The sequence below is a fragment of the Pygoscelis adeliae genome, unplaced genomic scaffold (assembly GCF_000699105.1).
Source record: "Pygoscelis adeliae isolate BGI_AS28 unplaced genomic scaffold, ASM69910v1 Scaffold58, whole genome shotgun sequence".
In the NCBI taxonomy this organism is placed as follows: domain Eukaryota; kingdom Metazoa; phylum Chordata; class Aves; order Sphenisciformes; family Spheniscidae; genus Pygoscelis; species Pygoscelis adeliae.
The window spans coordinates 2,083,700-2,109,416 of NW_008825564.1; the positions used below are offsets into that span (position 1 = coordinate 2,083,700).

The 25,717-nt window shown below is 41.1% G+C and overlaps 1 protein-coding gene across 1 annotated transcript in view; it reads right to left on the reverse strand.

Moving 5' to 3' along the window:
• Nucleotides 1–15,837: 15,837 nt before the first annotated feature.
• LOC103923990 (engulfment and cell motility protein 1) overlaps nt 15,838–25,717 on the reverse strand; it is a 160,088-nt gene continuing 150,208 nt past the window's right edge. Inside the window, exon 15 of the mRNA XM_009332425.1 lies at nt 15,838–16,001. Within this exon, the coding sequence (XP_009330700.1) occupies nt 15,838–16,001 (164 nt within the window). The remainder of the gene's footprint in view (nt 16,002–25,717) is intronic.

The following is a 25,717-nucleotide window of genomic DNA, read 5'->3' on the forward strand; positions in this document are numbered from 1 at the left end:
TGCCCTGGGTGACCTTCCCAGCTACTGTTGAAGGACCTCTAGACCATTATTTTAACAGCTGTTGATGGAGGCCTATCCACCGTTTATCACATTCATTTCAAGCTACTTTCGCATCACAGGCTCGCAGGGAAGGGTAATGGTCAGAAGGCTCTGGAGGTGCAGAAAGGGATTGCCAAGACCACAGTTAACGAAAAGAACAGAAAACACGAGTCTAGTCTCCAGGTCCAGCAAGCGTGCAACAAACTTTCTTGAGAAGAACAAGCTCTGTCTGCTTCCACCTCACAGGCATGAAAGTCAAATTAATACTCACATAAGCTGAAGGAACAGTTAGGGCTGTTTACCACGTAGCTATTTTTTTTGCAAGTATACTCTAATAGGAGCAATTTACTGAGTGGATGCCTAGCTTTAGCTAGAAAGGGCAATACTCTCCATACCCTCACAGGGCAATTTGGGGGACACAAAATGAGTTACTGACACTCCTATACTGTGTCGGTCTCTGGCAGCACGCCGTTCCCATGGGCTTCAGAGCCTCCCTAGGTTAACCTGGGCTTTGCAAACATCCCTTTCTCAAAGATATTAACAGCCACTTTTTCAGTCCATGTACATGGAAACGTGCAGCCAAATATACATACCCCAAACACATGTCGCATGCACAACAGAAGCATGCCCACACACGCCCATTCACAGACAAATGTAGTATAAATAATCTCACTATATAAATAGGCTTGCTTAAATGAAGCCTCTTGCTTAAATAAGGCTGACATAAATACTCTTTCTTTTATGTTGTCTGTTGCATCTCATGTTTAAGTCTGGAAAGTGGCAACCATTTTGGAACGACTGGAGAAACCCCAGCAAAGCATATTAACACCCCACTCTGAAAGTCAACAGATATGAAGGACAGGTGAGCTCAGCATCCTGGTGTAACATATCACTGGTGAAGATTTTGTGAAAAGGAGAAAAGGCAGGCAACTTTTTTTTGTGTCTCTGATATCAAGATAGATAAATAGTAGTAAGACAGGCAATAAGAAATTGCAATCAGAGGAAATCCTTGAGCACTAAAGCAGCAGCCCTCACAAAATCAAAGTTATAATACATTCTCAGTTGCACAAAAAAAAAAAAAAAAAAGGGAAAAAAGTATTGGAAAAGGAAAAGTAACTTTCCCCTCTTTCTCTGCATCTTTGGAAGGACACCAGATGATTGTCCATACTCCTCACTATGCTCATGTCTGTATTCATCAATATGGTTTTATGGACATTTTCTGTCTTATCCTTTTAAAAACATCTCAAGAAACTGTTAAGACTGTTTTCTCTGAAGATGGGTAGGAAGGACCGGCTGTCAGAAAGGACTCTCTGAACCTCCATCCAGCAACCTTACTTCACATTCAGCCCACGCACCAGGCCCAGCTCTATCAGTGTTCTGGCTCGTTTTGTCAGGGCTGTTGCAAACGCTCAGAACTTCCTTCCCACTAATGAGTCTCTTCCTAATCAATCTTCAGAGTACATATTTCTTCAGTCTCAATCATCCATGAGCTAAAGATTCTGTCAATACTGCAGCATGGCCATGCTTGCCATCTCAGAGGCAAATCTTGCCTTGTACTCACTCTCTTCATTGAACTCTCTGCTCTTTGCACATGGTAGGTGGAATGATTACTTCATCTTCCCAGTGAAGAGACAAATTTATAAAGGTCAAGCAATGCAGAGGCAGTTGCAACAGTGGGTACAAACTCCAAGTTTTCTTCTCCCTTCATTCCCCAGCCTCTGAAGCACAAACATATTTATAGTGCTAAGCCAGTAGTATTTCTACCTGTTACGTTACCACTTTATTCAGGGGTTGGACCATTTTCATTCCATTAATGCTTTCCTTTAAAAACATTTTAGAATTGGTTTAAAAAAAAAAAACAACAACAAAACTGATAGAGGTTTAAAAAGATTTCAGTCTTCCTTAATCATGCAGGGATATATTTTCAAAGCAGTATGCCAGGAGTATTCCACGTGACTCCCATTCATGTTGAAATTAGAGTCACCAGAATAAACCCCATATGCTGCTTTGAAAAGGTACTGCAACTTGTCCAAGGAAAATTTCTGCAGCTTAATGGTGCTTGCACATTTTTTCTGCCTGCTTTTCTTCCTTTGATTCCTGAATATATTTTTAACAGCCTCTTTTTTTTTTTTTTTTTTTTTTTTTGTTAATAACACTTTGTACTATTTGGAAAAATAGAAGTGATTTGCTGGTTATCTTGGTTCCTCTGCAGCCCTTTTATTTTAAAATTACCAGTTTAATCAGAATAGCTTTGCTCTGTAATATGCAAAACATCCAATATCACTCTTTTTTGATACGGTCACTGTAGACAACCTTTCGATCGGAGCCACAGTCCACAGTGAGGTCTGGCTGCCTTCCACACCTGAGCTGCTGTCCTATCCAGTGGGGCTCAATGTTTCCGTGTTAGCCTGAAACTAATTTTCACATCTGGACAGCGGGGAACTTTTTTCCAGAAAGGCTGAGGCATAGTCTCTCCTTGGCAATAACAGCACCGCTGCTTGTACCGAAGCCAGGCAACATGAATGTACAGGTTTTTACATTCAAGGTCCCAGTCTCACATGTCAATTTTCTGCCCAACATACAGCATCCGTAACATCTGTGGCAGCCGCAGAAGCCCACCCACCCAAAGCCAGCTGCAGTGCTGGGCTTGCCTTGAGTACAGCTTGTCCTAGTTTGCCTTGGTAATCACAGTGAGCATTGCATATGCTGTGCTCATGTACGCACACACTGACAAATGCCGGTTGATTATTAAATTTGTCATTTATGACTAGAGTCTTCCTGGTCACTTAAAGAGAGAGAGAGAGAAAAAAATTAATTTCTGACAGCTCCAGTTCTCTTGTCATTGCTCTCTAATTTTTACTGCTTACTAATGCTGTGCATGAGACATTGTGCACAGAAAGACAGCGTGAATGCCTTCTCTTCATTTTTTCCTCATCCTTCTCACTACTGTCCCAAATTGCAACACATTTTAATTTCAGCCATTTACATCAAAAACGCAAACACTACATCTAACCACTTCATTACTTTAACCTTTAAAGGATGTAAAGAAAGGGAAAATATTTTGCTTAAATGTGGAAGGTGCTTCCACCACAGTGGAAAAAAAATACGTCTCCTTGCTAACAGAATCATGTATCAAGACAGGAGAAAAGAAACCAAGATAGGGTTGTCCCATCATTAAAGCACTGACAAGTGAAGTGTGGACTAAGTTCCCATCTCTACCACTGATTTTCCAGGCAACATGCAGCAAAACATAATTTATGTATTCTTGTTATCCAATTAAAAATTAGTTAACATCACCTTTCCTTTCTCCTTTTTTACCCATTGTATGTTCTGTCAATTTAAATGGCAGTCTCCTTTGGTCAGAAACCCGTGCTTAAAAGAAAAACCTGAAACTTCCCAGAATGGTGGAGTGACAGCTTGCACATGGAGCTATAACCTGTAATGAATGGAGCTTCAGCTAAAACAGAGGTCTGTGTACAAGACAAGCACTTAAAAAGAAAACCAAACCAAACAAAAAACCCCAACCCACAAACCAACAAACACACCAAAAACCAATCCACTAGTAGCCAAACATCGCTCTGCAATTGCTACACACATTGCTGCTTTAAGCATGAGGGCTCAAATACGCTAACGAGTTAGTGGCTAGACAAGTTACCACATTAGCCGAGCTGCAGTAGCAGCCAGTGGTCAATATTTAGTAAAACATACTTACCTAAATGTTAGCAAGAACATTTTGAGGAAACGCTTTTGACCTCACATTTCTGAAGGAGCTTGAATGCCCCTGAGTAATAACAGCTCAGCTGTCAGAGCTAAAACAAGTTAAAACTGCTTTAAAGGGGTCACTGCAGTTAATGGGGAAAGCCTGACTTCTTACAAGTGGCTACTGCATCCATCACAAGGATCTTTTGCACTTTCTTTAACATTAGAAAAAATTTATGAGATTGGTTGATGCTGCATCTGGTTTGTTTTCATGATGAATAATGATATGAATTACTATTTCTCCCTGTTTCGTACTGGATAAGAAAACAGCTTTTACACATAAAACTACAGAATAATTCAGGTTGCTAGAAAACCCTAGGCGACATCAAGCCCTGCAGACGCAGCAGAGCTACACTCAAGCTTAAGTCATGTTGCTCAGGGCCTTGTCTGGGCGAGTTTTGAGTTTCTCCAAGGATGAACATTCCATAATCTCTCTGTGCAACCTGTTCCAGTGCTGCACCAGTATCAGTAGTTGGGAATATTTTATCCTTACATCCTACCAGTTTCCTTCACTGCAACTTGTCTTTTCTTCTTTCACTGTGTACTTCTGAGAAGGGTATGCATCTTCTCTACAGCTTCTTGTTCAGGTAGTGGAAGAAGATACAACTGGATCCACTCTCCCCCCCGCCCCAGCCTTTACCAGGATGAACAAATCTAGTTCCTTCACATTCCCCTTGAACGCCACGTGCTCCATCCCCCTTAATCATCTTGGTGGCCCTAGCCACCAGCCTGCTGGACTAGCTCCATTCCGTCAATCTCTCCCCATTACTGGGGCACAAAACTGGACACCGTCCTCCAGCTGCTGCCTCACAAGTGCCAAGTTGGGGGGAATAATCCCTTCCTTTGACCTGCTAGCTATGCTTTAGCTAACGCGACCCAGCATGCAGTTAGTCCACATCACAGATGGGTGCACTGCTGATTCATCAACACAGCGACCATCCTACAAGCAAACACCTACAATTATATTTGTAAAACATGAAATTAGTCTTTCTGAGTCCTCAGTTTGCATTGGCAATCACCCATCCTCAGCTTGCTGTGGTGCAGAAATTAATATCAAAGCCCTGACCATCATAAAAATCAATATTAGAGACTGAAGTGTTACTCTAGTACTAAAATCAAGAAGCGTAGAGAAGGAAATTAGAATCATCAAATTCTTTCAAATGATAATAACTAAAGCAAATTGAGCAGCTATGAAACATCCTGTTCTCTGGAGTTTAAAAGCAACAAGGCAATAAAAAACCCCTAACCCATGCATAGCCAAGGAAGAGATTTTCTTTCTTTTCTCCCCAAGTAGAACCACCAGTTTAAAGATTTTGCTTTAGCTGGTACCTTAAAGATTTTACACAGCGAAGGGCCATTTAGGCCATGTATATAACTGAAGCCATTTGCAAGCTGCATGTATACAATGCCTTCTACCTGAGATTTATCTCCCAGATTGGTGGAGACAGTTCTTTTCTCTAAGTAAATTAAACTTTGCAGCCCACTGTATGCGGAATTAGGCTAGACAAAAGACTATTCAGTTCTCTGCCATCATTATTAAAATGTTGTATTTATGCTGTTACTCATGAGGGAAGACTTTTTTTGTCCGTATAGCTACATTTTTAGGAATAAGAAACATGTCTGCGCATGTAATTTTGACTTTACAATTTTAACAGTGTCCTTCAGATTTCTACCACTGCTGAAAATACATAGCTGCCAGTAACCCCCATCCTGGCTTCACAAACCGGCTTCCAATATTCTACGACCACAAAAGGTCTTTTCTGATCTCTTGACAGGAGATGTGGCTGTGCAAAGTAGTCAGCAGGCACCCCATCTATAGAAAGTGAGAAAAGTCATTAACACCCTCCTTAAGACAGGTGGAAGCGCTGTACGAGCCATGCCGTTGCTCCAAGGAAAGGGGACAGGCAGAAGGAAAGACTGGGGGAATAAATCCTGTTGGAAGTCAGAGTATTAAACAGGGAGAGAGGCTAAAGGAAGCTTCACTTAGAACAGAGAGAGAAATCCAGTAAGATTTCTACATCCAGTCACTAGTTTATATGTGTGCTTCTAAAAAAAAATCACATACAGGCCTTAAAATGCAGAAGTATCAGTTATGTGACAATCAGATCAATTCAGATCTTAAAAAAAAAAAAAAAAATTCACCAGGAAGAAAACAGCCCTTTAACAACTTCCAAATCCTTAGCTTACACAGAAAAGAGTTCTTGGAAGGAATCTGAAAATCTTGACAGCTATGAGATTACATCCTTCTTCTCACACATCTGATTTTACAAAAATAAGGATGTTCCATTTTCCTACTTGGTGACTTTTAAGACGTTATTTTCACTATGAAGGGCTGATCAATTGCTTCTGAAAAGGCTGACAGTGTAACAATGATACAGCGAGATCTGTAGTTTCCTTTTGACTCTTGGTTAAGTACAATAAGAAATTCTAGGCAGCCTTTACTATTCAAGCAAAATGGATACAACTGCAATTTTTAAGTTCTTGCTGCTGAGGTTCTCATATCAGCAACACAACAAAGATCAGCCAGTTTCCCTGAGACAGAAAACTGATGCTTGAAATCTGAAGATACACCTCCAGAGAGAAAAATTACCATAAAATTCAAAGCATGTGTGGAAGCTATTTCCCCAGATGCTTCTACTCCTCTAGACGCAGACTTGACATTCTTGATGCAAGGATGGTTCTCGAGCATTTCAGTTTCATGGTCATGGCATGAATATCTTCAACTGACGTGTCACGATCTTTAATCAGCTGCACTAATGTCTTCTTTTTCAAGGATTCTGACACAGAATTTGGTATTTGTTTCTTCACCTGTCTCTGGTGTTTGGGTTAATATACTTACACGGTATCAAATTTGTCTCCGTTCCTGCACTCAGCTTCTAAGGTGATATTCCTCAGCTTTCATATGTATTACTAGGGGCCTTGCTTCTCTGCTTGCCATGACCAACATATAAAGATAACCTGAGGAACTGGGAGGGAGCCTATCAGTAAATTATCTTTCAGTCATCGATAAATCCACAATATTTTTCGTATGGCTATTCAAATCGACAGCGTAGAGGTGAAACGGCAAAGAAAAAAGGGCCTTACCACTTCCAGAGGCACACACAACACTTTCCATCCTCCAGTAAGCTATTTTGCTCTCAATGGAAAAGTGGCAGAACCCAAGTTCACACGTCTCAGCTTCACTACCATTCCCAAGTAACAACTGCCCCTGCTGTGGTCTCAAGCCCAAATATTCTTTGGAGCAAAACCTAACACTTGCTTCAGAAAGTACATGCTAAATCTCTCACCTCCCATCCTCCTCCATTTTCCCACTCATCCAGTCTCTGGGAACTTGAGGACAGTTCACGTTAGCATACCAAGGCCCAGTTTAACCTGTGATCACTTAAGAAAGCTTTGCGCAGCCCATGTAGGACTAACTCTGCTATAGCTGCCCTACTGTTGGTGCCCAAGGTAACCTATGGAAAGCCAGCAGAGGCAGGTACCTCTGTTGGCCCCGGGTGCACGGGGCAGACATGGCTTGAAGTAGCTGGTGTGTGTAAAGTTGAGGAGAGCCCACCCACACCCGCGCACCGTCTCTTCCTCTCACTCCGGCTCCCAGCAGCCCTCCCCTCCCATATGCCTCTATCACAGCCAGTCTCAATTTACACTGGTACATTGGGTAGCAGGATCATTTTGTCAGATGCTGGCCAATTACCTCATGTGCTAAAAATAGAGACACGCAACAGCAGCAGCAGCGACTGACGGGCAAACGCCTTTTTAATGGTGACTGACATATTCAATCAAGACAATACACGAGACGTAAATTGCAAACAATGAAGGACATTTGTATAAGGACAGATGAGACGAAAACAACAAAGCGCCCTGGCTTTGCTTACGAGACATGTATGAAAGATTTCTGCTGCTCTTTTCAACCACGGTGCTATTTAGATTACAATTACTTAAAGGGAACCAACAATAATACAAGCTCTGCTACTCTAAGAGAGGCTATAAAAATCTCATTGTCAGCTGCATCATTCATCACAATAACCTCATTTCAACTGAAACAAAATCTCTGAGACATCACCTCACCCCAATCCCCCCTTCCCTTTTTTATTTGCCTATAATAAGGTCTATAGTCTGGGGAGCTCTCGGGCTGAATTCCATGCATTGTGATTCACAAAATGAAAATCTGGTATTATATGCCCACTGACATTCACATCAGCAGCAATTCATGCAGCAAAAAGCCATATGCCACGCACCTCTGATTGAACTGTACTACAAAAACATATCCTAGAAAGAAGAAATAAAAATACAGAGACAAGACTGGTTCCCAGGATCCAATTATTATCCACACTTTAAGACAGGAATGACAGGGGCAATATCAAAAAATACGCTGTTTTGGTGACAGTTCCAGTTAAGTTATATCATTTCCCTTAGTGACTAACACTCTACATGCAAGTGAGGAATTCTTTCCCAGTGCAAAACGTTTCTACAGAGTACAAAAAAAGCAGTTAGCACAGATAACCTACACTCAGTGTTTCTCCTCTGGTTATCAGGCTTTCCACTCAATCATCTTTTTCAAGGCTGAGATGTTTATTGGTTTGATCAGCACCCACAGAGATGAAATGAAGAGCACTTTGAAAATATAAAGTACCAACAGTTTTAAAAATTGCCATCTCCAGGGTGTTAAGCAGACCCGTATGTGTTCTACAGTAACACAGAGACTTCATTAGAAAGCTGGGGGATAAAATCCACTCTGCCAATGATGGCTAGGTTTTTCAGAAATAAGAGATTTCACTGCTGAAACCAACAGCGACTTTCATCACTGGGGAAAGGGTAAGACAAATGAGTTTCTGACCAAGGAATGGATTATACCAAAATACTCCCTTCCTTTTTTCTTTTTTTTTTTTTTTAAATAACAGATGTTTTGTTGAGACACCCCTTCCTTTCCTTGCTTTTTGCTTGAAGAATCCATCTCTTTCTTAGTGTACCCATCCTAGCATATAAAAGGGCAGAAATTCAGCTTTAAAATGCTTTTCCTTTTAAGCCTATTCCCTCCATGAAATCATTGCATATGTGATCACAGTCTAAGTACTTATATTTCACAAATTAATCTTTTCAAAATGTATTTGCATTCTTGACAATGCTAGTTAAGACTGAAAATTTTTCAAAAGGAAGCAACCAACTAGATTTAAAAATGCAATACTCCAGTTCCTTTGAGCTTGACAGTCCCAACCTTTGGGGCATGAACATTTAAATTTAGATGTGATTTTTACAGACTGATGCCTCAGTAAGTGGAAGACCGCATCTTCAGAGTCTTAAACATCCCTTTCTCAGGTTCCTGCAGCCAGAAGCAGCAGACGAGTAATAAACTGGCTTTGACAAACGCAGTGGGACACGCTTGGAGATCTGACAGGTTATAGATAAATGCACAGAGATGGAGAAGACTAAACAGAGCCACTCCTAAATGAGCAGCCGATGAAGGAATAAACTTGCAATATCCAGGCCACAAAAAGCATAGAGGGAACACTGAACAAATGCTAAGGACAGGTCTTAAACAGACTCTCCCTACATCACATTAAATTGCACTGCTTAAAATGGAATAGACCTGACAATGTTTCTGCACCCAAATTATGCTCTTCTAGGAGATTCCCATTGTATTTGGAGGGTGTTTTTTTTTTCCTTCAATTAAAAAGTCACATTTTCTGTATAAGCTATGCAGCAGACTTGCAAAATGTTAGTTGCTATACATTTTTTAATCAATTTATGCATTACACAGTTAATGATACAATACATTTATAGCAATTATCTGTTTCCAATAAAAGTTAATAAAGTGCTAATGACCTCAGGTGTGAAAATGTGGAATTTAATTTGTGCTAATCTGCCTAAGCCTGGGGAATACTGAATTCACTCTATGTGAGAATAATTTATTTGTGGTATCCCTGACTGATATAAACAAAGCATTGCCAAGGGAAGGTGCAATAAAGCTAACAGAGAGGTGCAATCATTCCACTAGCCCAGCATTTCCCACAGGTAAAATGCAAACAGAACAGCCTTCCAAAGCTTCTCTCAAAAGAAGTTGAATTCATCTGCTTCAGACTGCTGCAAACACACCCAGAAGAAAACAATAAATGCTTTGGAGAACATCTGTGAAGAGCTATTTATCATCCCTTTCCCTCCTTATCATTGAAAGGAAAAGCAGGTGACAGACAGATTTACAGACTGACCAAAGGATTTTACTTTCAAGTTTGTTTGAATTAATTTTTCTCCTGTTTGAGGTAATGGTTCTTTCACGCTCCTGGAGCTATCATTTGCCATCCTCCTCCAAGCATACCTTGTGAGGGGGTGGGAAAGAGAGGCACAGACACAGAGGAAAGCACCACCTTTGGGGCTGGAGCTGCTGCTGCAGCCTGGAGCTGTGAGGGGGTGATGGAGGAGGCTGGAGCAAACGGCCAGACATCCTGGTTCTGATTTTGGCCCTACCGCTGCTTCACTGCCAAGGCACTTGAGCTCTGGGTGCCTTTGCCTCCCTCCTGTAAAATGGGTGGGGTTTATCAAGACTTGGCCAACTCTGCAACGAGCAGAAAAATGCAGAATATTGTTAGTGCCACTAGAGGGGATCACTTGAGCATGCTAGAAGACCTGCTCCTCCTCCAGGTATGCAGCAAAGCCCTGCCACTTCCAGGTCAGGTATGGAGCTGCCATGGCAAGGACTAGCACTAGGACAACAAGGCTGCAGCCAGGGGGGCATTTCAGACAGGACCTGTGCACAGTCTGCTCCCGGAGTCTCCCCGATTTGCAGAGGACCTGGCAAAGCCGGTGACAGCTCCTCTGCCACATTGCTGCTCTGACCCTTTCCAAATGACCCTCTATACCTTTGCTTCCTTATGCATCACCTGATGGTGGTGTTGGCCCACAGCACGTTTCCACACAAAACACCACTCACACAAGTATGCTCCTTAACAGCCTGCCCTTGAACACTTAGTCATATTTTGAACCGAACCTTACACAATTATTCATCCTACAGCAGCTGAAAGCATAACAACACTAGAGAAGCTGACAAACTTGTGGCATGGCATTTCCAAACCGTCAGCCAACAAGAAAATGGTATTTTTCATTTTTATGTTATGCTTGGTTACCTTTTCTGTTATCTTGTCACAGAGCAAGGAAAAATGTTCACAGGGTCTGAGCATGAGCAATAAACATCTTTTGTGGTTATCAAATGCCTCAGTGTTTGCTTTGGTATTTAATTACAGAACTCACGTAGGGCATTTATTGTTTGCATCTGCTGCCACTGTGAACAATGTCTACTCCACTCATTACCACACAAGACAGTTTGTTATGTGTATACTTGTCAGCGACATATATTATCATCTTGCTGAACAGACCTCACTCCTGCATAGGGATCCAGTGCTGCGGCTTGGTGTGTCACTGAAATAGCCAAATACCACAAAGTGCAGGTTGCTCAGGCTACCCAGATCTGCCACTGTGAAATGAATGCTAGCTTTGCCAAAATGCTGAAACCAGAGTTTTTTGGGTTTTTCTTATTACAAAATAAATTTTCATAGAACATTTAAAAACTGGTGTTTTATACTTATGATGATCTCAAACACATGGCCAGCGGGCAAAATAAATTAACTAGAGTTCTCAGTAATGAGAAAAATGCATCGGTAGCATTATTAGCCAACCTCATCCCATTTTCCTATTCCTTAAACCTGTAGTTTCAGTGAGTGCAGCAGATTTTCATTTCAAGCGCCATACACCACAGGACTTTCAAAGTTTTTCAGTTTTGGCATCCCCTAGTTAACTTTCACGATGTTGAAATGTTAATCTGTGTCTTGTTATGACTAGTCATTTTTGACCATCTAAAAACCTAAAAGCAGCTATCATTTTGCCCATTCTCTACAAAGCAGCTTCATAACCTTGGTGGGTGAATCAAATAATTTCATCCTTTTCCTTCCACACTAGGACTGGAAGCAGTAAATTTTTTTTTAATTTTATTTTTTTAAGATGGCACTACACTAGGCACAGAATTAGCAAATTGTTCATATTGTTCTGCAGGTCTAGTAAGACAAGCTATGGCTGGCCCTGCAATTACAATAATCCATTCACTCACCTTTCTTCCTATTAGCATCGAACTTCAAACCTACAAAAAGTAGCTGACTGAAATCTCTGGAGAGCAGAGGTAAGAGGATAATCTTGTCCCCTACATAATCTCCTGTCTGTGGTCTCCTTGTCTCATGAGAAATAATACGTGTATTTTAAAAGAATACCACTAATAAAATAGCGATCTCAATGTAAATCCTCCTTAGGGAAACACAAGTGCATTTACTTAAGTACAACGAGTGGGGATCAACAAAAAATTTTCCATTTGGAGTATGCTTTCATTTGGCCCCATGGAAGGAATTCTACAGTGGGGCAGTAACCTTGAATTCTACCTACCATCACGTTAAAAGTAAACAACCCCCTCCCCAGCCAATTTAAGTACATCTTAGTCTGTGTGGCAGCAGGGCCTTATTACCCTGAGCAGAGTGCAGGTGGTCCCTACGTGAGGGAAAACTGACTGATGGGCACCTATTTAAATGGGCAGGCTGGTGATGAAGGTTTCTAGATGCTGGAGTGTGAGATAACTCAGTCCAGCTTTCTTACAGTCAGCACCAACTCGAAAAATCAATACACAATGCTTTCTTCTGCGGCAATAAAACATACAGAATTATGTAAAGCTTGGAGACAGGATTATATTTTCAAAGTCATAAACATGCTGTCTGCTCACAAATGACTGTGGAGAACAGAGCTTGTAAAGTGTCCTTTGATCATCTGTAGGCTCAAAGAAAAACAAAAAGGTTTCAAATGGAATTGTTGCCACTTGCATGTCTGTCTACCCAACTGCATCTTAATTTCTCTAGAAAACTCACCAGACATGAATTATGTATGTCTTAAAAATGTTATAAAGGCATAATATAAGCTTAGCTGCCTGACTGAATTATTCTATTCAGACATCTACCAGTATATTGAGAGACTGTAAAAAAGGTTTTAGGTCTGACAGTATCATACTATCACCATAGAGATCCAAGGAGTTCTTCTAATGCAAGAGTTGACAAAAGGCATCTGTTTTAATGAATGAGAATCAGAGAGACAAAGCATGAGATCATAAATGTTTCACTAAAGCACCATAAAATTCTTCCAACCATGAGCAAAGTGCTGTTTTAATTATTTTTTTTAAGCTTTAAAAATGAACAAACCTATATGAAGTCTCCACAGCATGGACTGAAGAACCACAATGGCGCAGTACGCCATTTTGTCATCAAAAGAAAGTCTTAATCTGGTGCTTAAAAAAACCCCTTGAGAACCAGCACTGAAACTTGAGGGGAAGTATTCAATCACCTCACTTCTTTCAGCGCCTATCATTCTCCAGTGCAAGAGAGGAGGAAATAAATCTCTGTATGTGCACACAGACCTCCTACAGCCCCTCAATGTACACGCTATTGTGATCAATCAAAAGTTTAAAATTAAACAAAAAGCTCCTTTTCTTCAATTATGATTGAAGATCAAAGCAAGTGGATTAGCTTTTTAGCAGAATCTCCAGGTCTCAAGACTTACCATCCAATATACTGAGAGTGTCCAATTTTGTTTTGGAGATTTTGGGGGAGGAAGGGAAAAAGGAAGAAACTGAATTATCCCATCAGCCAGGTGGGTAGTAAAGTGTAGCAAAGTGCTGTTTTATACATTACCATGACAATGAAGTTATTGAAACTGAAAAATAGTAACACAAAGAGAGGATAAAAGAGAATTTTTCCACAGTAACTAAGCTACTGCATCTTGTGAGGCCTGCTTTCTTCCCATTCACTCCTGGAAGTAGGGGCTGAATGCTCCCTGGGTCCACGTGGCCTCTGCCTGCCAAGTTTTCAAAAGTAACTGCATAGAAACAGGTACTAACAGCACACAGGAAAGATGCAGAAAGACTACTAACATGCCTCTTGCCAGGTAAGGATTAAAAATGGTGTTGTTTAGTTTGGTAAAGCCATCAGCACTGGCAGCTGTCACCCACAAACCAGATGGGTAAACCTTGGGTACCACTGTGTAACGTATCATCCCCCACAAATCCAGAAGTGCTTCACAAGCCCACACAACAACACAGTTTGCTTCACTCAGATCCCTTTAGACATTTATCAGCTGAGTAATGCACATCACCACCACATGTCATTTGAAGCGGATAAGAGCAGAAAAATCTCCTTATGACTAAAAGAAAGAATTTAGATAAGCAGAACATAATTACTGAACTGTTAGAAATGAGAGTCGCAAGAGTTTACTATTCCCTCCCCTTTACAAAAACAGTTACAAAATCAAGAGTGATTTCCGCAGGCAAAGATCCTGGGTTCATCTCTCATGCACCACAGTGCCACCACCAGACACAAATCCTGGCAGCACGATGGCAAATGTTTCAGATTTGCCCCATGGAGTTAAGGATCACCTATGTCTTCAGTGACACATGCAGTAGGACCTGTTGAACCTGAAAGAGCTGCTGGGTGAAGTTGCAGGATTTTCAGTAACAGAAAACACAAACAGCAAACTAGTCAGATCAGAGAAGAAACTACCTGATCTTCCATGAAGCTCCACAGCAATGCCTAACACTAGGAAATAAATTTCTTTGTTTTCTTTTTAGGGTGATCTCGGCTGTTGCCAGAAACAGGACCATTCTTTTCCTGAATCCCCTAGGATTACTGATAATATTCCAACTCAAATTGTGGGAAATTATGTACACAAGTTTTCCTTCTACTGAGACAGAAGGCATGTAAGTAATAGGCAGTTGTTAATACATTTGTTTGAAACAACCACATATTATGAAGTACTCTCAAAAAAGTTGTTGCTTTTTTAAGCCCTTGATTTTAGGTTTCTATGCTGTTCAATGAATTATCTTGCTATTGCTCCTTCCGCACTCCTGGACCATCAGGTAAGAGAAGCGTGGCAGAAATTCCATGCATGAACAAGCCTCTAGGTCATCTAGCTACAACAGCTCACATTTTGGACTTCCCTTCTCTCTTCTGCCTGGGCTCTGGTACTGCTGCCAACTGTCTTACCTAAAATAACTCAACAAAGGTTATTCAACACCGTGTCCTAAGGATTCACCTTTGCTCTGCAGTGGAAAATGGACATTTAGACCACTTCAATAATAGATGGTTCCAATTAGAAGTTAGGCACGTTCTTACTAGCTAGTTCTTACTAGCTCTCACATTACATTTGAGTCTGGTGACTTCAGAGAACTTGCGTGACACATGCTGACACAGTGCAACTGTCTCACTTTTCACTCTCAACCAACAGCTCTACATCCAACATCTAGTCTCAGGGAGCGGCTCAAGATCCAGTCGAAGGATCCCAACAAAGATAAGGATGCCAGCTGGCCACAAAAGCACAAGTCTGTCATTCTTACAAAATGCCAAAGATACTTTTCAGCCTCCTGGTAAGTTAGACAGTTAAAATAGGATGTCTAGGGACCATTAAGACAGAAAGCCCTGTTCTCCATAGCTTTGCTGATAGTCAGGAGATTGGCTGAAACTTCCAGAACACTGTCTTACAATAAAAAGGGTACAATACTGAGGGGGTTTTTTTGGTTTGGTTTTTTTTTTCGGTTGGTTGGTTTTTTTGTTTTAGCAGGCTAAACTGCACAGCACTTTGTCAGGATTGTGTCCACTCTTGAACATTTTACCACTTTAGTGCTTATATGAAATGAAAGGGATGCACAGAATTATCACTGCAGTACTCTGCATTATTTACAACCTTAGAGGCTGCAGCACTTCAGCATAATATTGCTAACATAAAAAGGCATAACTTCCCCTCAAGCCAGGTTTCTAGTTTCACAGTCTGCAGTGCAACATGATGGAAAAAGGTCTGTGAACCTCCCTTACACATCCCATCCCCTACCCCCACTTTCTAAATGCTGGCCCTCTGATGTGCAAAGAATCTGAACAGATGAAAACTCCACAGCATTCAGCAGAAGCGGGATCAGTAAACCCCTGTGCCTCTAGGAAAGGATACGTGCTCTTGTTTCACCATCCTGCCCAGTTATTCCCACCCCACTGTTTTTCTTGCCTTGTTAAAGTCCTCTGAAGTTGCCCTCATTTCCTTCCATGTCTTGTTCAAGAGCTGAATGCAGATACAGAAGAACTCCTCAAACGATCTGTCATGGGTGAAGAACATGGGATGGAAATCGTTGCAGGTCTCACTGGCTAAAAACAGAAAAACAAGGAGGGTGGAATAAAATATGTACAGGCAGGAGCTTCAAAAACTAAACATAAAATACAATCAGCCACAAAATTTAGAAAACACTGTAAATGAGAGGAATGCCAGTTCTAGTAACAAAGGATGTCAAAACATTATCCTGAAAAAAGCCAGCCTTGGTCTACAGTCTTAAAGACAATGAAACACCGTGTAGAGCCTGTCTGCAGGAGACCAGCAGTAAGAACAAGAGGAAGCAACTACCTATTTGCCTGAATATTCTCTCAATGGGTGTTTTGTTTGTGCCAAGTTCTGTTGTTCAGGCCGGGACAGAGACACACAGGGAAGAAGCACACGTCTCCTCATCAAAACAACAGCCTTCCCCACTGCTAACAGCATGTACCATATTGCCTGCTGAGAACCAAACACCAAACCCCATCAGTCACAAAATAGTATTAGATCAATGTACACATTGAAACGTGAAGCTCTGCTGACACAGCAGATGATCTACCATATTGTACATGGATGTACCACAGAGGTAACCAGAGAAATCTAGACAGACATATAGATGAGAATGTAACTGATTAAATTTGTTCTTTGAAAATAACTGGAAACAAAAGAAATGGGTCTTCTGTCATCTGTCCCTTAGCTGAGACAGAAAAAAAAAAAAAAAACCAAACCCAAACTTCCTTTTTTTAATCAAATACTGGCTTCAAGGAAGGAAAAAAAGGGAAAAGTACAGTTTGGCAAGACTGCTATGAATCTCCTTGAGTGAAGAATGGATTTTCAAAAAGTAAGGGCTGAAGCAATGCTGACCTCTGGGCACATCTGAGCAACCCGGGAACAGAAGGGGCTTTAGCCAAGGACTGAAAAGGATCCTTAATCCCTGCAGGGCCACCTCAGTAGGTTGCATATTTATGTTCTTAAAAAACTAACAAAAAAAGTCAAGTTGACTAAGCCTTTCTTCATATACGCAGTCCCCAGATCCCTCATCTTCGGCTTTCACCTCTGCATGAGTGCTCCTTTGGACTTCTCCAGCAGTCACCCACATGCCTATAACGCAGCATCTTCCCTTACTTCAGGATCGAACAGCCACTGCTTAGGCAAGCTTCCTCCTCTGCAAGAACAGCGGAATTATCAAGCATTGGGATAAATCACCCTTTTCCTGAGGCTGGATCACTGTCTGACATCTGCTTTCTCTCAGTGGAACTGGAGAAATGAGAATTAAGACTCTTTGCAGGAGGAATGTGAATGGCTCAGGCAGGCTGACTCCCTGCATCAGCTGCAAACACTTGGTCCTGGTACCTCTTCTAGTGGCAAAACCACCCTTTCAGTGTCTTTAGTTACCTCTGCCACACTAGTAGCTCTGCCATAGGAATGAGTTGTGCCCAGAATCACCTGAACCCTAAAAGAAAAAGGGTTTCTGATCTTTCCCAACATGCAGTATTCCAATTATAAAGCAAAACTCTGAAGCTTAATTGTAAATTTGAAGCTTAATTTTAACATCAGATTTACTAAGACCTAATCAATTCCTCAGCTACGTAGTGAGGATGAGAGTTAATTTTGGAGCACAGGTTTCATTCTAATCAAATAAACTCCATTTACTTCAAAGGATGTGCAGTCAAGGGGGAATTAGTCAAAGCAGAGACCTGTATTTATGAGGCACGACTCAATCCCTTTAAAAGAGTAAAATGCCTCAGGCATGATTTTCAGAGCACCTTCAGCTTCCATTCATTCCACTGGAGCTGCAAGGGCTCAGCACTTCCAATAATCAGACCTTCAGTCTGTAACAATGTCAGAGACACAACAGAACAGATTCTCAGAGGGCACCTATCTTTAAGTCATGAAATACTATAATGACGCAAAGAAATAAAATAACACCAAGCAGAAGAATGCAGCCAGTACCTTCACTGTATAAATCACAGCATGAAACAAGGCTATAACCCTTGACACGCACTGGCCTTTCTGATCCTCCTCAGAGCCTGAGCTTATCACTGCTCCTGCTCATAAAAATCAATAAATCAAAATTAATGGAAAGGCTGGGAATTCTCAGAAACTTGATCATCGGTTCTAACTCGTGCTTCCTATGATAATCAGCCCCAAACTGTATCTCTTATGTTCACTGTTCTGCATGCAGAATCAGAGGTGCCACCTCCCCCTTCCTTTTTTTTTTTTAATAACTAGGCAACATACTGTGGTTTATGTCTTTTCAGTCTTGAAAATGAAAGAGTAAAAATCACATTGATATAAATGGAGAAAGTTAGGCCTGTTAGGACCTTGATCAGGACAACCGATCAATGTCCTGAAACACAAAACAAATCCTAAGAAAACTTCAAAACCAAATAATAAACAGCTTCTTCAAAATTCCCACCAGCATCCAGATAGTAGAGGGGGGAAAAAAAAGATCCATACTCGACTTCAAAGGTAGCTTCTTGTATGTCTCAAAAATTCTATCCAAAATAATACAATTCAATGGAAAAATCACAAATAAAGCACGTCAGCAGTGTTTATATTACAGCATATCTACAGGCTGCAGCTCAGGTCACATCTATGTTCTGCTCAGGGTGTTTAAATATCTAATGAAAGACAACCCTTGCCCCTATACTTTCTTTCTCCTTCTGGCAGGTACGGTGAGGGTGAAAAGGCAATACTGTGTTACTAGTGGTTTCCAGACCAGAGTAAGACCGCGTCACAACCTGCGGTCTTACCCCACTCTCTCCAGCCTCAAGTCAGCATCTCTAATATCAGAGCACTGCTTCTCTCTGCAGAGTGGGCAAATTTAGAGGCTGCTCAGTTTTACCAATTAAAAACTTCTTGGGTTTATTTTTTCACTAACTTGCAATTTGACTATTTATAAACTGAAACAGAGGTCCAGCATTAGAATAATTTGGAGACCTTCTACATAAGAGCTGCGTGCAAAATTCCTGCCCTTAAGCCCAGCACTCTCTAACCTTCATTTTCAGGAGCAGGGACTAACCGTATTTATAACCACACAAAAACACACACATGGCTGCAACGCAGGGACACAAATCATCATGATTATTTAATAACATCATCAAGTTTTAATTATGCCTCTTTGAGATCACCTTTGAAAGGCAAGTCACAGATGTCTGGCCTACATAAATCAGGTGAAGATCTTGTTGATTATCCTTTCTTGGCACAATTCTTGGAGCTGTAGATCAATGTGCTACCTCTCAGGATTCAAGTAGTCCTTCAAGCTTCTAGTTGATCTATAGCTGTGACTTTGAGGAAGAAGCTTAGTTCATTTCTCATCATAAATTGCACTGGCAAAAAAAGAGCTAATTTCTACCTGGGAGTTTTCGTGGTTCCTTCAGTGTATATTTTTAGTGTCCACCCAACACAATTTTGTCTGTCAGTTCATTTCCTAAATTACAACAGAGACATTAAAGCATCCCAGACTGTTCGAGCGGTAAACAGATTTGATATGTTATGTTGTTCCTCTGTGGATTAGTAGAAAACAACAGGAAAAAGAAAACAAATTGAGAAAGAAGAAAAGAGTTATACCTTCATTTTTTACCCCATCTCTAAATGCCTTTTCCCATGAGAAACAACATCATGAGGGCCAAATTTCTTTTAGCTGTGTTGAGAACAGTTAGGTATTTGCATATTTGCATAAGCCTGTCTTGGAAGGGCACAGATTACATGGTGATATTTCAATAACTGTTTGACTTGAAGTACAGCAGAGATTTAAATTTCAAAGTTGCTGTGGTGAACTGAATACAGACAATAGGGATTTCTGCATATAAGACAGACTCCAGGAAAGGACGAGTGCACCAGACCAGACACCAGGCTGGTGTGTCACCTCACTGTCCAAACCAGTATGAACAAGAGGTCACCAGTTCAACAGAAGCTGGTTGATAGCTGGAAGCGCTATCAACATCTTTCCCCCACCTTAAAAAGTAGGCTATGTGTAGATATCTATAACTAGTTTCTACTTGGAAAGGGGAAAAAAAAAAATTAATACAGTTTTTTTTTTATCTTAGAATTTATTTTGTGCAATACTTGGAAGCAACACAGAGATAATCCCTCCCTCCCCCCAAAAGCTACAACAGCAGAGAGAGACACAGTAATACACCTCTCTAGGCAAGGTACTGCCCTTGATCTTAAGAAACCTCTGCCTTCTTCCTGACTCTGCTGAACTGCTGTGTTGATACTACTCATCTCCCACCGTATTCTTTAAAATGGCATATGGTCATTCTGACCTCCATTGTGAAGTTCTTGAATTCAAGAAATGAAAAAGGTTGTACTGCTGTGAAAGCAAAATAATAAATAGCCGTATCTATCATGAAGAGGAACATCTGAAATTAGGAACTGCCTAACCCATTATTTTCAAAATCCGTTCATGATGCTATGGGGGGACAAGTTGAGGTGATTTAAACAGTAATTTTTCTGTAAATTTAAGGCTTGGACCCACCACATTGGGAATGCATATCAAATACAATTTACTAATCACAAATGAGCCACCTCATTCATGGATGTCAGCCATGTACAATTGGTCTACAAAATACAACTAGAACAGACTTGATTAAGTAGACAATAAATAAAAGTGGTAACATGGCTGAGTATACTCAAATTTTTCAAAAGCAGCCAGACAGCTTAAATCAATCAAATTATTCAGTCAGCCACATAAATATGGTCAGCTGGCATTAACGCTGTCACACATAAAGGGAGAGACAGACACCTGTGGTGAGGAGTAAGCCTCTGTGCTGGGGGTGGTATTAATGGATCCTGTGCACCATGGAACTCATCAAGAAAAGCATCCTGAAGCTGCATCAACATAACTGTGAGATGAGGGAAGCAGTGATGCGGAGCCCTGGGAAACTGGTTTGCAAAGCCCCAGGGAGAGAGGGGATCAAAAACATCTCCCTGTCTGAAAGGTACCTGGGATCCAGGCGATCCAATCTTCAGAGAGATCTGCGTTTTCTATTACTGAGCTGCTGCTTAATTCTGGGTGAGTCATTTATCCCCTCTGTTGTTTTCCCCAATTTCACAGAATGGAGATGATAATATTTGATCAGAGAGGAGGCGGGTGGAAAGATCCATTGCACTTCCTGAAGTGCAGCAAGAACCACAAATGAAGGGTGCAATATGGACCTTGGAAATATCATCTCCACTTGGCACAGCCTCCTCTGGGATTATTATTTGCCAATAACAGAAGACAACCAAAGAGCAACTAATTCTCACTAGCTCTCAGAAGAAGCACTGTAATTTCTGCTTCTCCCTGAAGATGCGATACAGTAAAAATAACTACTGCCATGACCATTTTTATATACGCAATCAAAAATTCTCTCAGTAACACATAGAGTACGTAAGAAAAAGCGCACCTAATACTGCAGAAATACAGTGATTGCCAAGTTATCTACACCACTGATCCCTGCAGTCTGCTGGCAATAATTTGAGAGAAAACCTTTGGCTACCTTTCTGGCACATGATAGAGAAACAGTATAATTTAAGGCAAGGAAGGTCACTAGCAATGGCAGTGCAGTAATGAAATAGTAATATTGCTGCCAATCGTGTAATTTTCTTTCCTAGGGAACAGTGCTGTTTAGAAGGCTCAACTGGTATTAGAACAAAAGCCACTCATCCTTTTTACTTTGATTGAAAGAGTAAGATACAACCAACTAAGCTTCAAGACACAGCAAAGTAACGCAGAAAGCTAAGCTGCATTTGTTAAATTCCAAATCTAGGTGAATTATGCGAGGGTTTTGTTTCACCTGCTTTGAAACAAAAAGGGGATAAGGAAGCACACTGCACCACTGAACTGTGCAAGATGTGCCACTGGTTTCCCCATGGATGTGGGTGCATGGGTGTGTGTCTCAGAAAATGTCATCCCAGACAAGGATATCAGGAGTGAATCCCAAATCCAAAATTTCAGCACCAAAGTAGCATACACACAATTACTCGGAAAAGCAATGAGCTGATCATGTAAAGTAGGGCAAAAATGCCCCCTCTTTAACATGGTATATAGCATTTCCAGAGCACCAAAATTACCCAGCAATACTCAGCTACAAGAGACCTTCAACAACTTACCCTACCTGATCACGTATTTAGTTGGAATAGAAACGATATGAAATTGCTAAACATGCAGCAAAACTACCAACTCAAACTTCTCGTAAGGCAACAGCATTTCTCTGAACCGATGAGACTTCTCATTACAGGAGCTATAGAGGGAATCTGGAAGAAAAGTACACATAAAAGGCTTCCTACGGTCTATAAGCTTTCCTTTTTTGAGGCTGAGAATAAATTTCACTATGCAATGAAAAACAAGGATTCCACGAAGTCTTAAGCCTGATGAGACAGGCAGGACTAGGATGTTTAAGGCACATGCAGCCCCAAGCTCTTCACTAACTTACCCAGATGCACTTTGAAGGTGACTGCTGCTGTGTCAGAACCACACCTCCCCTCCCCAAGATTTCATTATATAAAAGAGCCACTGTTTAAAAACCCACATCTCTCATTGTCCCAAGTAAGAGTGGTGGAAGAAGAACCCCGACTATTGCAGCACAAGTCAATAAAGCCCCACGCTCATCACTACCAACAGATCCAGCAGTTCAGAGGTGGCATCTGTGCTATGTCCATAAGGAGGTGGTTGAAGAACAATATCCGGGCAGGCTCACCCTGCCACATCCAGAGCTGATGGTGAACTGAAAGAAACCAATGAAGCCGGTAGTGTCCACACAAGCAGGCTGACTTTGTAAAAATAACTCCTTTTGCACCTCTCAGTAAATATGGAGACTTCACTGCACCTCTCCTACTTAGAACGGACCTGAAGACTGAACATCGTGGTTTGGAAATGCAAACAGAAAGCCAAGGTGCAAAGAGAGAAGACTTACTAAAAAGGCTCTTATATGCAACAAGGAAATGAAAAAGATTACAAAGAGTCAGCATCGTGCTGATAAGGGTTCCCCATGTTTTTCAAAAGCAACCTATTTTTATTTGTGATAAAACAGGTGCCAGATATGAGTAACTCTGAACTGCCTCTACAATGTGTCACAGCACACTGTTCGGCAAACAGGAAAGTACCCTGCTTCCCTCTTCACTCCTCCACTACTCCCAGTATAAGAAAAAGCAGTGATCAATAACGATAAGAAAATGCAGTTTTAAAACCTGATGGATAAATTGGAGTATCATTTTCAGAGGTGAGGGAGCACTTCATTCAAATTAGTCATGTGCTTCTAGCAGAAAACTCCATGAGAGTGGAAATGGTACAAAAACCCAAAGGCTTGAATTTGTCATATCAAAAGGGACTGTTTTTTGTGAAAAAAAGACCTAGATCTGCAATTATGCTCCAGCATATTTACAGTACCCCTGAATAACAATATAAAAGAATGTTAACCAATTAATGTGATAAATTTGCTTAGAGACTATGAAGTCTTTATGGTCACTTCTAGTAAACATATAGAATAAGAAGGAATTACACATATAAAGCAGAATCTACAGAAGCTTGTTTAACAAGTAAACATACTATGCAAAACCTTCTTACAAAAGATAACGCTGCTGCTCTGTCAGGTTTCTGACACCTTGCAAAGCACACAAGGCAATGATAGCTACATGAAAGCTTAAAAAAAACCCAAAAACCCCACCAACTATGAAAAAGCATTTCTGACAATTTTGAAGCCCACAGACTGTCTGTCTACTTGAAGTCCGACTGACACAGATAGTGGCATCGACAGAAGGCCAGCTAAGCTCAGACCTATCAAGGGAAACACCTTATAACATCTGTCACACGTTGCGACCCTAGTCCCTACCCTGTTGCATCCTTTCTCTCCTAAGCCCTCAGAGAAACTAGCCTTAACCGTATCTCCAGACAAATCAGGAAGAATGACAGTAGCAATGGGGGAGGTAGATATTCTCAGCATTTATAAAGAGCAGCATAAAGGCAGTCACTTACACTGCGTAACCACTCTTTTTAGCCCTACAACACCCATTGGCAAAGTTTATTGCTAAATGCTATACTCTGGCACATTTTCTATTAACTGTTGCAGCACCGCAGACCCAGAACACTGAGGGCTGGAGTCAGAAGTTCACGGGTGCAGAAGAAGCAGGCACTTGCTCTGCCTTTGCTTGTGCATCTCCTTGATGTCCCCTCCCACAAGCAGTACACCGAGAAACTGTCTTTCATGGCAGAATTGTTGACTTTTCACTTCTTACTCTGACTGTTCTAGAGAGCACCAACGTATTGCTTCTCCTCCAGAAGGGATTCTTGCTAAAAAGCACACTCTTACCTCTAATTACCCATTTTCTTTATTAGAAAGTTACATAGACTGCATTACAGGTTATAGCTCGTGCCTCTCCAAAGACCTTCTGTGAGATACTTCATCAAGAATATACTCTGGTTACCATTTGAAATACAGACCATGCTGTTTCGAGTCACTAGAGAGGAGCTGTCACTGAAAATTAATTCTGCTTTAAATAGGCTGGCTAGGGCTCCATCTGTAAGCAAAACTTAAAGGAGCCTATGAAAACCTGCAGGAAAAACACTGCAAACAGTAACCTGGGAAGTCTACAGATTTTTTAGGTCCCCCCCTTGCTACCTAAGCAGCTCCCATTCCCCCTTCCTTCACATGGACCTCCTAATTAAAATCAAACATTTAAAATTATAGTGCAAAGAAATTATGTGGTCATTGTGTAAGACAATTAGTGGAAAAAACTTTTTTTTTTTTTTTTTGGTATTTGATCTTACAAGTGAGCAACAGCAGGAGAATTGCAAGAAAGAACAACAAATGAGCACATGGAGAAGCCAACAAACCAGGAAGGAAAAGAATCTTTTTCCTGGTACCAAGTCATTCTCCTATTAGAAAAAAAGGTTACAACTGAATTACCCATGCAGACCTGGCACAGACCAGCCACAAACCCTCTATACTTACCATTAGAGGCATCCATATATGAGACGCCTCCTTTGGTGCACTTTTGTGACAGGCTGTAGTCTACCTTCAGTATCCCCCTGGTTGTGTATGAGGCAGGCTGGCTGCCTGATACCTCTGCCTAATCAGTCAGGTTAGCTCCTGAAGTGCAAAAGCCGCGAGGACAAATAAACAATTATCTAGAAAGTAAGTAACACAGCTAAACTTACACTAGCTCCTCTGCCATCACAGAAAAGGCAACAGAACAAAAGCACTCTAAATTCAACCACTTGCTTTGAATCAATCCCGGATATACTCAAAATGCCAAACAAGGTAACAGAATGAGAAAAGATGACATCAATATCAGTAAAAAAAATGATTGCCTGTGATTAAGGTGAGCGAATTCACTGTATCACACATCCTAGAGTGATGGCAGCTCATCTTTCATTTCAGATCTGGTTCTGAACTGTGCTGAAACTACATTGCTTGCTCAAGAACCAGGAGATGCACACCTACTAGCTCTCCTCGACTTTGAAAATACATGTGGTACCACTACTACAGCTCCATTTAGGACAACCCACCTTAGCAATAACACCTCTCCTCCCTCCCCTTCTGCTTCCCTACAAACTATATGCCTTCTTTAAAATATGCTTATTTATACATACATACACCAAATTGCCAAATAACTTCCCCCCCCCTTTGTGAAAGTAAAATGTGAGAAAGAAGAAACTGGCCACTGCATACAAGTTTGCACAAGCAAAATCCAGTGCAATATACCCCAGGCTGGCAACGCCTTAGCATGTCTACAGCCCACCTGCTATTCCATTCTTGGTATGCCATAGGCAACCAGCAGAGCTAAGCGA